This window comes from Oryx dammah, unplaced genomic scaffold (assembly GCF_014754425.2).
Source record: "Oryx dammah isolate SB20612 unplaced genomic scaffold, SCBI_Odam_1.1 HiC_scaffold_10, whole genome shotgun sequence".
Classification (NCBI taxonomy): Eukaryota; Metazoa; Chordata; class Mammalia; order Artiodactyla; family Bovidae; genus Oryx; species Oryx dammah.
In genome coordinates, this window is record NW_024070194.1 from 9840112 (window position 1) to 9854163 (window position 14052).

Consider the following 14052-nt stretch of genomic DNA (forward strand, 5'->3'; position numbering starts at 1 on the left):
ACATTTTTTAGACCTAATTCTCTTGCCCACAATAGACTACGGTGTAGTGTAGACATATATATTCAGTAAATGTATATAGTGTACACATATACATTGTAGTACAAACATAACTTTGAGAGGCACTCAGTTCAGTTCAGTTCAGTCACTCAATTGTGTCCGACTCTTTGTGACCCTATGGACTGTAGCATGCCAGGCTTCCCTATCCATCACCAACTCCCAGAGTTTGCTCAAACTCATACCCATCGAGTCAGTGATGCCATCCAGCCATCTCATCCTCTGTTGTCCCCTTCTCCTCCTGCCCTCAATCTTTCCCAGCATCAGGGTCTTTTGCAGGCAGTCAGTTCTTTGCATCAGGTGGCCAAAGCACTGGAGTTTCAGCTTCAGCATCGGTCCTTCCCCCGAATCTTCATGGTTGATTTCCTTTAGGATTGACTGGTTTGATCTCCTTGAAGTCCAAGGGACTCTCAAGAGTCTTCTCTAACACCACAGTTCAAAAGCATCAATTCTTCGGCACTCAGCTTTCTTTATGGCCCAGCTCTCACATCCATATGTGACGACTGGAAAAACCAAAGCTTTGACTATATGGCATTTTGTCAGAAAGTAATGTCTCTGCTTTTTAATATGGTGTCTGGGTTGTTCATAGCTTTTCTTCCAAGGAGCAAGCCTCTTTTCATTTCATGGCTGCAGTCACCATCTGCAGTGATTTTGGAGCCCAAGAAAATAGTCTGTCACTGTTTCCCCATTTATTTGCCATGAAGTGATGAGACTGGATGCCATGATCTTAGTTTTCTGAATGTTGAGTTTTAAGCCAGTTTTTTCACTCTCCTCTTTCACTTTAGTTCCTTTTTGCTTTCTGCCATAAGGGTTGTGTCATATGCATTATCTGAGGTTATTGATATTTCTCCCAGTGATCTTGATTCCAGCTTGTGCTTCATCCAGTCTGGCATTTTTCATGATGTTCTCTGCATATAAGTTAAATAAGCAGGGTGACATATGTACAGCCTTGACATACTCCTTTCCCAGTTTGGAACCAGCCCATTGTTCCATGTCTGGTCTAACCATTGGCTTCTTAATCTGAATACAGATTTCTCAGGAGGCAGATCAAGTGGTCTGGTATTCCCATCTCTTGGAAGAATTTTCCACAGTTTGTTGTGATCCACACAAAGGCTTTGGTGTAGTCAATAAAGCAGAAGCAGATGTTTTTTCTGGAACTCTCTTGCTTTTTCTATGATCCAGTGAATGTTGGCAATTTGATCTCTGGTTCCTCTGCCTTTTCTAAATACAGCTTGAACATCTGGAATTCTCAGTTCACATACTGTTGAAGTGTGGCTTGGAGAATTTTGAGCATTACTTTTTTAGCATGTGAGGTGAGTGCAATTGTGCAGTAGTTTAAACATTCTTTGGCATTGCCTTTCTTTGGGATTAGAAAGAAAACTGACCTTTTCCAGTCTTGTGGCCACTGCTGAGTTTCAAATTTGCTGACATATTGAATGCAGCACTTTCACAGCATCATCTTTTAAGATTTGAAATAGCTCAACTGGAATTCTATCACCTCTGCTAACTTTATTTGTAGTAATGCTTCCTAAGGCCCACTTGACTTCACATTCCAGGATGTCTGCTTCTAGGTGAGTGATCACACCATCATGGTTATCTGGGTCATGAAGATCATTTTTGTATAGGTCTTCTGTGTATTCTTGCCACCTCTTCTTAATATCTTCTGCTTCTGTTAGGTCCATACTATTGCTCTCCTTTATTGTGCCCATCTTTGCATGCAATGTTCCCTTGGTAGCTCTAATTTTCTTGAAGAGATCTCTAGTCTTTCCAATTCTATTGTTTTCTTCTATTTCTTTGCATTGATCGCTGAGGAAGGCTTTCTTATCTCCCCTTGTTATTCTTTGAAACTCTGCATTCAGGTGAGTATCAGTTCAATTCAATCACTCAGCCATGTCTGACTCTTTGTGACCCCATGGACTGCAGCACGCCAGCCTTCCCTGTCCATCACCAACTTCTGGAGTTTACTCAAATTCATGTCCATTGAATTGGTGATGCCATCCAACCATCTCATCCTCTGTCATCCCCTTCTCCCACCTTCAATCTTTCCCAGCATCAGAGTCTTTTCCAATGAGTTGGTTCTTTGCATCAGTTGACCAGAGTATTCGAGTTTCAGCTTCAATATCAGTCTTTTCAAAGAATATTCAAGACTGATTTCCGTTGGATCTCCTTGCTGTCCAAGGAACTCTCAAGAGTCATCTCCAACACCACAGTTCAAAAGCATCAATTCTTCAGCGCTCATCTTTCTTTCTAGTCCACCTCTCACATCCATACATGACTAGTGGAAAAACCATACCTTTGACTAGATGGACTTTTGTTGGCAAAGTAATGTCTCTGTTTTTTAATGTGCTGTCTAGGTTGATCATAGCTTTTCTTCCAAGGAGCAAGCGTCTTTTAATTTCATGGTTGCAGTCACCATCTGCAGTGATTTTGGAGCCCCCAGAAATAAAGTCTGTCACTGTTTCCATTATTTCCCCATCTATTTGCGATGAAGTGATGGGAGTGGATACCATGATTTTAGTTTTCTGAATGTTGAGTTTTAAGCCAATTTTTCACTCTCTTTCACTTTTATCAAGAGACTCTTTAGTTCCTTTTTGCTTTCTGCCATAAAGATGGTGTCATCTGCATATCTGAGTTTATTGATATTTCCCCCGGCAATTTTGATTCCAGCTTGGGCTTCATCCAGCCCAGCATTTCTCATGATGTACTCTGCATATAAATTAAATAAGCACAGTGACAATATATAGCCTTGACATACTCCTTTCCTGATTTGGAACCAGTCTGTTGTTCCATGTCCAGTTCTAACTGTTGCTTCTTGACCTGCATAACAGATTTCTCAGGAGGCAGATTGGGTGGTCTGGTATTCCCATCTCTTGAAGAATTTTCCACAGTTTGTTGTGATTCACATAGTCAATGGCTTTGGCATAGTCAATAAAGCAGAAGGAGATGTTTTTCTGGAACTCTCATGCTCTTTCAATGATCCAATGGATGTTGGGAATTTGATCTCTGGTTCCTCTGCTTTTTCTGAATCCAGCTTGAACATCTGGAAGTTCTTGGTTCACGTACAGTTGAAGTCTGGCTTGGAGAATTTTGAGCATTACTTTGGGTATTTTTCCTTTGCCTTTAGCTTCTCTTCCTTTCTCAGCTATTTGTAAGGCCTCCTCAGACAATCATTTTGTCTTTTTGCATTTCTTTTTCTTGGGCATAGTCTTGATCACTGCCTCCTGTACAATGTCAAGAACCTCCGTCCATAGTTCTTCAGGCACTCTGTCTATCAGATCTAATCCCTTGAATCTATTTGAACCCTCCACTGTATAATCCTAAGGGATTTTACTTAAGTCATACCTGAATGGTCTAATGGTTTTCCCTACTTTCTTCGACTAAGTCTGAGTTTTGCAATAAGGAGTTCATGATATGAGCCACAGTCAGCTCCTGGTCTTGTTTTTGCTGACTGTATAGAGCTTCTCCATCTTCGGCTGCAAAGAATATAATCAATCTGATTTCGGTGTTGACCATCTGGTGATGTCCATGTGTAGAGTCACATCTTGTGTTGTTGGGAGAAGCTGTTTGCTATGACCAAATTGTTCTCTTGGCAAAACTCTGTTAGCTTTTCCCTTCATTTTGTACGCCAAGGCCAAACTTACCTGTTACTCCAGCTATCTCTTGACTTCCTACTTTTGCATTCCAGTCCCCTATGATGAAAAGGACATCTTTTTTTGTTGTTGTTAGTTCTAGAAGGTCTTGTAGGTCTTCATAGAACCATTCAGCTTCTTCAGCCTTAGTGGTTGGGGCATAGACTTGGATTATTGTGATACTGGATGATTTGCCTTGGAAACGAACAGAGATGATTCTGTCGTTGGATGCACTAAGCAACTAAAAATTTGTGTGAACTTGCTTTATTGTGGTGGTCTGGAACTAACCCCACATTATCTCCGAGGTATGCCTGTACAGTTTAAGTCTTTCCTGTAATGAATTACCTTATTATTTCATTTTTCTTCCCTTAAAAAAAAAGAAACTAGTTAAGTCCTCCATTATTCTGCAACAGCTCTGTAAAATGCTTCTGTACCAAATTTTTATGTGGCCAAAACTATCAGTCAATCTATTGTGCTAGATTCTTATGACTGCTTTAACAAATTGGCATCAACTTACTGACTTAAAACAATAGACATTTATGCTTTTACATAAAAGTTCTGGAGGCTGAAAGTCCAAGGTAGTTTCACTGGATTGAAACCAAAGTGTTGCCAGGACCATGCTCCCCACAGATGCTTTTGGGGAGAACCATTCCCTGCTATACTTATTTCCTTCCAAGACACAAAATTCCAATAATGCTTAGATGATTCCAAAGTGTAAAAAAGATAATCTTTCAATTCTTCTTCTGAAGTAGATACAAAATTGACATCCCAACTTGGTAAAACTACATAAAAAAGAAAACTAGTGATTAATTTCAGTAATGAATATTAATTCCAAAATCCAAAATAAAATTTAGCAAGCAGAATACAAAGTATATTTTTTAAAATAATTCATTATGCTCAAATACAAGATGGTTAAGTATTAGGAAATCTTTAATATAATTTCTTATCTAAATATATCTAAGGAGGAAAAAATGATAGAATTTATTCTCATAAACGTTGAAAAGAACTTCAGAAAAATAAACACTTATTTATTATTTTTAAAAGCTATATGCACATAAGCTATAAAATGGACTAATAACCTCTTGAATAGAGAAATACAAAGACTTTTCCATTAAGATTAAGAAGGGGAGCATGTCCACTAGCTTTACTACTGTTTCATATTGTAATGGAAGAAGTAGCTAAGGTATTTCACAGGATTTTAAAAATCAGATACACAAAAATTAGAAATAAAAACACCATTGTAGATAACATGATTGTGTATCTGTAGAAGCCAGAAGATTCCATGTTAAATCCAAAGCATATAAATGATGAAAGCATTCAATCATATTTTATATTAGCACCAAAAATCACTGATATTCTTACACATGAAAAAGTTTAAAGATTTAATGTAAGACATTATGCATTTAATGCAACAAAACATTCAAACACTAGAAATAAATGCCTTAGGAGATTATCAAAATTTTAAAACATTTGTCAAAGATTCAAAAGTATGCCTAAATAGGAACATCCCTTGTCCTTGGATGGAATGATTACAACATAATAAAAATGTCAAATTTCTTCGTTAGTATAATTTCAATAAAGTACCAATAAATTTTAAGAAGTTGATTTTAGACTTCATATAAAAAGTAAATAGGCAAGAACACTAGGAAGCCCCTAAAAGAGAAAAGCATCAACAAAGGCTAGCCTTACCGTATGTTAAAATATACTCTAATGCCCCTGTAGTTAAAGCACTGTGGTTTGGGTATGTGAATAGAAAAGTACACATTGAAGCTGTACTGTTCCCTGTCTTCCAAACTGGCAGAAATTCAAAAGCTTGGCAGCAAACTCCATTACTAAGACTATGAAGAAACAGTCTTTCTCAGACATAGCTGGTAGGAATCCAAAATAATGCAGTTCCTGGGGACAGGAATTGAGCAATGGCTAACAAAATGACATGTTTTTAGCCTGTCAACAGTCTAACTTCTAGGAATCTATTCTGAAGACATGTGTCAACAACCATGTTAGCATAATTTGTAACGTCATTTGTAATAGCAAAGGATTGCTTATCTGTGCAGGACGAGAAAAACGGGATAATAAACTGTGATATATCAGCACAATAAAATATTTGGACAATATTTTAAAAAATAGAATGAGGAAGGTCTCTATGAGTTGAGATGAAGAGTTGTCAGTTATATTGTTTAGCAAAAACAGTGTATATAGTAAACTATCCTTCAGGTTAGAAATACAAGCAAATAAATCATGATTTTTTTAAGATGTTCTAGATAGTGGTTTTATCTCCTTTGTATACATACCCAGAAGTGAGATTGCTGGATCATATGGTAGCTCTATTTTTAATTTTTTGAAGAACCGCCATATTGTTTTTCATAGTGCTCTACCAATTTATGTACCAGCCAACAGTACGCGACGGTTCTCTTTTCTCCACCTCCTCAACAACACTTTATTTCTTTCCTTTTTGATGATAGCCATTCTAATAGATGTGGGGCAATATCTCACTGTGGTTTTGATTTGCCGTTTCCATGGTTATTAGTAATGTTGAGTTCCTCTTCATGTACTTGTCAGCCATTTGTATGTCTTCTTTGGGAAAAAGTCTATTCAAGTCCTCTGTCCATTTTTTATTGGGAGGTCTGTTTTTGTTTCTGCTGTTGATTATATGAATTATTTATAGATTTTGGATATTAACCTCCTTATCAGATATATGATTTGAGAATATTTTCTTCCATCCCTTAGGTTACCTTTTCATTTTGTTGATTGTTGATATTGCTGTGCAGTTTTTTAGTTTGATGTAGTTCCACTTACTGATTTTTGCTTTTGTTGCTTGTGATTTTCATGCTGTAGCCAAAAACATCATTGCCAAGTCTGATGTCAAAGAGTGTTTTCCCTGTTTTCTCCTAGTCAGTTCAGTCAGTTCAGTCGCTCCTCCTGTCCAGCTCTTTGCGACCCCATGGACTGCAGCACGCCAGGCTTCCCTGTCCATCACCGACTCCCGGAGCTTACTCAAACTCAGGTCCATCGAGTCGGTGATGCCATCCAACCATCTCATCCTCTGTTGTCTCCTCATAGTTTAATGATTTCAGGTCTTATGTGTAAGTCCTTACTCCATTTCAAACTAATTTCTGTAAGTGGTGTTGATGGGGTCCAATGCCTTTCTTTTGCATGAGTATATCCAGTTTTCCCAGCACCATTTATTGCAAAGACTCTCCTCTCCCCACTGAGTATACTTGGCTCCCAGGTCAAACAGTGGGCCATAATATGTTTAAGGTCCATTTCTGGGTTTTCATTCAACTGTGTCAGAGAGGCACTGTCACCTGCCCACAGCAACGAGTCGGTCAGGCAAAGCTGACATTCAGACCTCAGTCTCATAAACCCTAAGTCAGGGCTGCTTCTCCAAGCTTCTCCAGACCATCTCCCGCCCGGGGCCCAGGTGAGAGGTCAGGCATAGAGGCCCTGCAGTGTGATCCTCTGAGGTTTTGTACCCAGAAGACAGCGGGAGATGTTGTGGAAGGGCCAACATTCTGCTGAGGCAGCCCCCTGTCACAAAGCACAGACCTCCAGGGGACTTAGGTCAGGCTGAGGGAGACTGATGGCAGATGACTCAGAGATTTGAGCCTGGCCGACTTCTTACTTCCTCAGGGACGACGCACCACTTTCTACACTTGCCCTCATGTCAACACCGAGCAGCTTCCAAGTGTCTCTCACCACTGAACCCTTCCCAGGCTTCACCTGAATTGGAGAGAGCAGGTCTGGAGCTTGAAACCCTCCCACTGTCCAAGACTACAGCCCAGTTTTACCTTCCTTCATGGAAGCTAACTGCCCCAGTCCCCAAACTGAGGCCTAAGCATCTCATGGAGGCAGACCTGATTCCTTTAACCCAGGGCGCCCCCTGCTGGACTGACTAGTGGCTGATCTCGAGTCGGGCTGAAAGTAAGTTCCACTAACTGATCAAGCCATCAACAAGAATCACAAAATTGGCAATGGCAGAGACTGGACTAGCTCTTCTCTCCAGCCACCTTCAGCAGATAGATGGGGAAACAATGGAAACAGTGAGAGACTTTATTTTCAGTTCAGTTCAGTCGCTCAGTCGTGTCCGACTCTTTGCGACCCCATGAATCGCAGCACCCCAGGCCTCCCTGTCCATCACCAACTCCCGGAGTTCACTCAGACTCACCTCCATCAAGTCAGTGACGCCATCCAGCCATCTCATCCTCGGTCGTCCCCTTCTCCTCCTGCCCCCAATCCCTCCCAGCATCAGAGTCTTTTCCAATGAGTCCACTCCTCACATGAGGTGGCCAAAGTACTGGATTTTCAGCTTCAGCATCATTCCTTCCAAAGAAATCCCAGGCTGATCTCCTTCAGAATGGACTGGTTGGATCTCCTCGCAGTCCAAGGGACTCTCAAGAGTCTTCTCCCACACCACAGTTCAAAAAGCATCAATTTTTCGGCGTTCAGGTTTCTTCACAGTTCAACTCTCACATCCATACATGACCACAGGAAAAACCATAGCCTTGACTAAACGGACCTTTGTTGGCAAAGTAATGTCTCTGCTTTTCAACATGCTATCTAGGTTGGTCGTAACTTTTCTTCCAAGGAGTAAGCGTCTTTTAATTTCATGGCTGCAGTCACCATCTGCAGTGATTTTGGAGCCCAAAAAAATAAAGTCTGCCACTGTTTCCACTGTTTCCCCATCTATTTCCCATGAAATGATGGGACCAGATGCCATGATCTTCGTTTTCTGAATGTTGAGCTTTAAGCCAACTTTTTCACTCTCCACTTTCACTTTCATCAAGAAGCTTTTTAGTTCCTCTTCACTTTCTGCCATAAGGGTGGTGTCATCTGCATATCTGAGGTTATTGATATTTCTCCCATTATTCTTGATTCCAGCTTGTGTTTCTACCAGCCCAGCGTTTCTCATGATGTACTTTGCATATAAGTTAAAAGAGCAGGGTGACAATATACAGCCTTGACGTACTCCTTTTCCTATTTGGAACCAGTCTGTTGTTCCATGTCCAGTTCTAACTGTTGCTTCTTGACCTGCATACAGATTTCTCAAGAGGCAGGTCAGGTGGTCTGGTATTCCCATCTCTTGAAGAATTTTCCACAGTTTATTGTGATCCACACAGTCAAAGGCTTTGGCGTAGTCAATAAAGCAGAAATAGATGTTTTTCTGGAACTCTCTTGCTTTTTTCATGATCCAGAGGATGTTGGCAATTTGATCTCTGGTTCCTCTACCTTTTCTAAAACCAGTTGGACATCAGGAAGTTCACGGTTCATGTATTGCTGAAGCCTGGCTTGGAGAATTCTGAGCATTACTTTACTAGCGTGTGAGATGAGTGCAATTGTGTAGTAGTTTGAGCATTCTTTGGCATTGCCTTTCTTTAGGATTGGAAGGAAAACTGGCCTTTTCCAGTCCTGTGGCCACTGCTGAGTTTTCCAAATTTGCTGGCATATTGAGTGCAGCACTTTCACAGCATCATCTTTCAGGATTTGAAATAGCTCAACCGGAATTCCACTAGCTTTGTTCGTAGTGATGCTTTCTAAGGCCCACTTGACTTCACATTCCAGGATGTCTGGCTCTAGGTGAGTGATCATACCATCGTGATTATCTTGGTCTTGAAGCTCTTTTTTGTACAGTTCTTCTGTGTATTCTTGCCATCTCTTCTTAATATCTTCTGCTTCTGTTAGGTCCATAGCATTTCTGTCCTTTATCGAGCCCATCTTTGCATGAAATGTTCCCTTGCTATCTCTAATTTTCTTGAATAGATCTCTAGTCTTCCCCATTCTGTTGTTTTCCTCTATTTCTTTGCATTGATTGCTGAGGAAGGCTTTCTTATCTCCTCTTGCTATTCTTTGGAACTCTGCATTCAGATGTTTATATCTTTCCTTTTCTCCTTTGCTTTTCATTTCTTTTCTGTTGGGAGGCTCCAAAATCACAGCAGGTGGTGACTTCAGCCATGAAATTAAAAGACGCTTGCTCCTTGGAAGAAAAGCTATGACCCACCTAGACAGCATAATAAAAAGCAGACACATTACTTTACCAACAAAGATCCATCCAGTCAAAGCTATAGTTTTTCCAGTAGTCATGAATGGATGTGAGAGTTTGACTATAAAGAAAGCTGAGCACTGAAGAAGTGATGCTTTTGAACTGTGGTGTTGGAGAAGCCTCTTGAGAGTCCTTTGGTCTGTAAGGAGATCCAGCGAGTCAGTCCTAAAGGAAATCAGTTCTGAATATTCATTGGAAGGACTGATGCTGAAGCTGAAACTCCAATACTTTGGCCACCTGATGCGAAGAACTGACTCACTGGAAAAGACCCTGATGCTGGGAAAGATTGAAGGCAGGAGAAGAAGGGAATGACAGTGTATGAGATGGTTGAATGGCATCACCAACATGATGGACATGAGTTTGAGTAGGCTCTGGAAGTTGGTGATGGACAGGGAAGCCTGGCATGCTGCAGTCTATGGGGTTGCAAAGCGTCAGACACGACTGAGAGACTGAACTGAATTGAACATCAGCATCCCAAGACCCTCTGCCGTCCGTCTCGATCTTTGCCCCTCTCATGGGTTCAGAACAGCTGGAGGATTCCTGTCTTTCATGCAACCAATACGAGGCCAGCATTGCTTCTTCTCTGAACATGCTGGCCATCCTGGCACCTGTCCGGGGGCCGGGGGCGGGGGCGGGGGCTGGCTGGAAGCTCCAGCCCCAATGGGGAGTTTTGGGGCAGGGGAGAGTTTTTTGCTGTCTCTTCCTCAAGAGATACAACATAGAGGGAGGTGGATTTAAGGGCTCAGAGACCATCTTCCTGGAAGATGAAAGGATTCCCCAGAAACCAGAAGGAAGGCGGCGGGGGAGCAGACATGACCCAGAGGTGGGCAAGGGGAGGGTGCTAAGGACAGCCTGTCAAGGGGCGTGGGATGTCGCTGACTCCTGAGGGAATGCGCCGGGCCCCCACACAGGTGTTTCTGGCCCAGAGAAAGAGAACAGGCAAACAGAACAAAGCAGGACAGAAAGAGAGAGAAGAAAATAAAGCACACACATGAAAACACTGGATGAAAACTGAGACGGAAGGACAAGCAAGACAGGAAAGGAGAGAAAGACAGCAAGACAGTAATAAAAGGAACCAGAAACGAAAAGAAGGATATGGAGGGGAAAGAAGATGAAGAGCAAGAGGACAAAGGAGATGCAGAGAATGAGAGGAGAGAGAAGGAGGAAGCAGGCGAGAGACACACAGGATGTGGCAGACAGTGGTGTCTACGCGGGGATCCTTTCAGATGGTCCAGGCACACTCCCAGATGAAGCCCTCGTGAGAACTCGGTCTCTGTCAGGATTCCCATTCCAGAGATGCCCAGTGGAAGGACTGGGTTTGAACCCCTGCTCTAGGAAAGAAAGAGGCACTCCCCCCCACCCCACAGAGCTAGCCAGGCACCCCTCCACCCCTGCCCATTCTGAGCTACCCCCAGTAGGTAACTGTGATTCAGACCCTCCCCTTCAGCCAGGTCAATGCTTCTTTACTATTACACTGTCTTCAAAGACCCTTCCTCCTCAACTCTCCATCTTTCCCTCCTTCGCCAGGAGTCAACCCTGCACCTAGACTGATGGCTGCCCTCACCCCCTTGTCACCCGTTTACCCCGACACGCCTTTTCCCCAGGAAACCCTTGGTGATCTAATCTTACCCTGACATCTGCCGTCCAGGGGACCTTAAGCTCAGTCAGTCACCTGTTTGTTTTCGGTTTGAATTGTTCAAGCAATGAAGGGAAAGGAAGCGAGGAGTCGGACACGACTGAACGACTTCACTTTCACTTTTCACTTTCATGCGTTGGAGAAGGAAACGGCAGCCCACTCCAGTGTTCTTGCCTGGAGAATCCCAGGGACGGGAGAGCCTGGTGGGCTGCCGTCTATGGGGTCGCACAGAGTCAGACACTACTGAAACGACTTAGCAGCAGCAGCATACATATATTTCAAATTTTCATAAATTTGAAAATTGATATTTATCTATTTATTAAGGGAATTTTTACAGTTCATGAAGGTAGAAAAGAAAAACACATTTTTTGAAGACCACTCTCTAAGAACTGAAATCCCTCTGTGATCCCAAATCAAGAAAGAATCACAAAGCAGAAAGAGAGGAAATGCATGGCTAAATAACACTTCATTATTAGGTAGATTAGGGTCTTAGATCCCTTAAATTAAGATTCAAGGTTGCTAAGCAGAATTTCCTTTTCTAAATTTATGAAGGCCTAGATTTTAGACTCTAAAGTAGCTTAGAACTAAGGCCAAGTTCCACTCCATTTCCAACCCTGAAGTCCCAAGTCTAGTCCTACATCATACAACTCCCACAAGTGGAAAGGCGACCAGCGGCTGTACCAGAGACGATGTCGTGAAAAGACTTGCCCCCCGCCCCCGCCTCAAGATAAGAATGTACGTCTTTCATAGCATCCAAACACAGAAACTCTGACTCAAAAATGCCCTGGGAATTTATCGAACAGAGAGTCGGAGTGTCAGGAGGCATTAAAAAAAAAAAAAGTATCAGAAAAAAAGAAGTGCAGGCACTCAAGAGGAAGCGTGAAACAGTGATCCCATCCTTTTATACAATCACCAAAGGGTCCCCCACGAAAGGCTGAAGACAGAGAAGGGGGCAGGGGAGAGAGAGACTCAGTAGTCATAGACGTCCCTGTAGTTTTAAATAGAAAACAGTTTATTTCTTTGTGGCATTTTCATATCGAGAAGCATTCAACTCTTGATAAAAAGAAATCTTGTGGAATGACGCAAGCAGGGAAGCACTGGAGATCAGTTATCCAGGTCTGAGCCTGGACTCCTCCATGTCTTCTCAAGCCTTCTCAAGAAACCTGTAAAGAGAGGTTTCTGCCTGGGGAGAGCAGAGAGAGAAACAGAGACATGGGGTGATGCAGACCCTGAGGGGAACACAGACTGGATCCCACGACCACTATGGTCTGCACCCCATAAACTCCTCCCAAGGATGCTGACGTGCACTTCCAAGGAATCAGGGTTCAGGAATTCTAGGCGAGCCATGCTGAAGAATTATACTCTCAGAACCCCCTACCTCACTGTTTAAATGTAAAGAAGAAAGTGCTTCCTTATTATGAGCGATTAGAAAAAATAATGGCCAGGGGCTTCCCTGGTGGTCGAATGGCTAAGACTGCACTCCCAATGCGAGGGGCCGAGGTTCCATCCCTGGTCAGGGAACTGGATCCCACAAGCTTCAACGAAGATCACAGATTCTGCGTGCTGCAACTAAGACCCAGTGCAGCCAAATAAACAAACATTAAAAAAAAAAAAAGCCATGGAAAACAGTTATGATAAAAATTCAGTAACAGTTCAGACGCTTAGAGATAATCTCATCCTGACCTCCTTGCCATTTCACCAAACAGTGATGCCTAAGACACAAATGGTGCATTTTCTGAAGAAGGTTTGAAGGGCCTCTCTCTTCACTGTCTTTGAGGCGAGTTTTGGGGCAGACAGACCAGACGTTACTTCCCCAGTCAGGGACCCAACCAGGGCCCCCCTACAATGGAAACGCTGTGTCTCAACCACTGAATCCCCAGAGAAGTCCCAGACCAGATATCAATTTAAAAGCTCTTATCTCCAAGAAATCTAAGGGCACTGACAGTCCTCCACTCCCTCTGGAAGACCTGGTTCTTCTGGAACGTTTCAGGGGCAAAGTGGAGGGGGTTGGGGGGGGGGTGCAGATGTAGGGCCTCTCACCTCACTCCAGCGATCTCCAGGGTTCCATACACTGACGCCTACAGTTGTAGAAACAACACTTCTTGGTCCCCTTGCACCCTCTATCGCGCTGGCACATAGGTAAAAGGACGAAAGGGCAGGAAAGAAAAAATTCTGGGCAATATCCAGGTTTCTGGACAGCTGAGGAAAAATGCCACCAGGTGAGGTGGGGGCCCCTGGGCATCTGTGCCAGCGTGTCCCACCGGCTTCTCGGAGAAAGCGTGCCCCCACCCCCACCACACCGAGGACCGCCGCGCCCTCCACGCACACTTGCCGGGTCCCGGCTGTGCCGCGTGGAAGCAGAGCAGGAGGAAGATCACGGGGAGCGCAGAGAAGCTGCTCATCTTCATTGTGGAAGCAAAGAGTGTCGGTGAACGTGGAGACTGGGTCTTTTTTATATCAACTCTGGCAGGCGGCGGCCAGCAGGGGGAGCTGCAGTTCCCAGGGTCCAAGGTCAAAAGCGCCTGCATTTGACCGGGAAGTATCTAGTCTCCCATCCTTGAAAAAGGAACTGTAATAACCTCTGAGGCATAACCTCTGAGAGCCCACAAGTGCTCCCTCGTCTTCAGGAAGTGTCTGGGCTGGACATTCTTGCTTTATGTAGTGGATTTGGAGGCAAATAGGAGGAAATGGTCTTT

The 14052-nt window shown here is 43.1% G+C and overlaps 1 protein-coding gene across 1 annotated transcript; it reads right to left on the bottom strand.

The window, feature by feature from the left end:
- Positions 1-12347: 12347 nt before the first annotated feature.
- Positions 12348-13795, bottom strand: LOC120869547 (WAP four-disulfide core domain protein 15A-like). Its single transcript, XM_040248940.1, has 3 exons — positions 13683-13795; positions 13397-13555; positions 12348-12539 (listed from the first exon to the last, which is right to left on the bottom strand). Exons 1-2 carry the CDS (start codon positions 13762-13764, stop codon positions 13398-13400), a joined length of 240 nt encoding a protein of 79 aa, XP_040104874.1. The 5' UTR covers positions 13765-13795; the 3' UTR covers positions 12348-12539; position 13397.
- Between the last annotated feature and the right edge of the window lie 257 nt (positions 13796-14052).

Bases quoted from the DNA above. Each gene is read 5' to 3' on its own strand.
- LOC120869547 (XM_040248940.1), bottom strand. From the start codon at position 13,764: ATGAAGATGAGCAGCTTCTCTGCGCTCCCCGTGATCTTCCTCCTGCTC. The intron at 13,556-13,682 runs GTGCGTGGAGGG...ATTTTTCCTCAG, and splicing joins ACAGCCGGGACCCGGCAAGT to CTGTCCAGAAACCTGGATAT.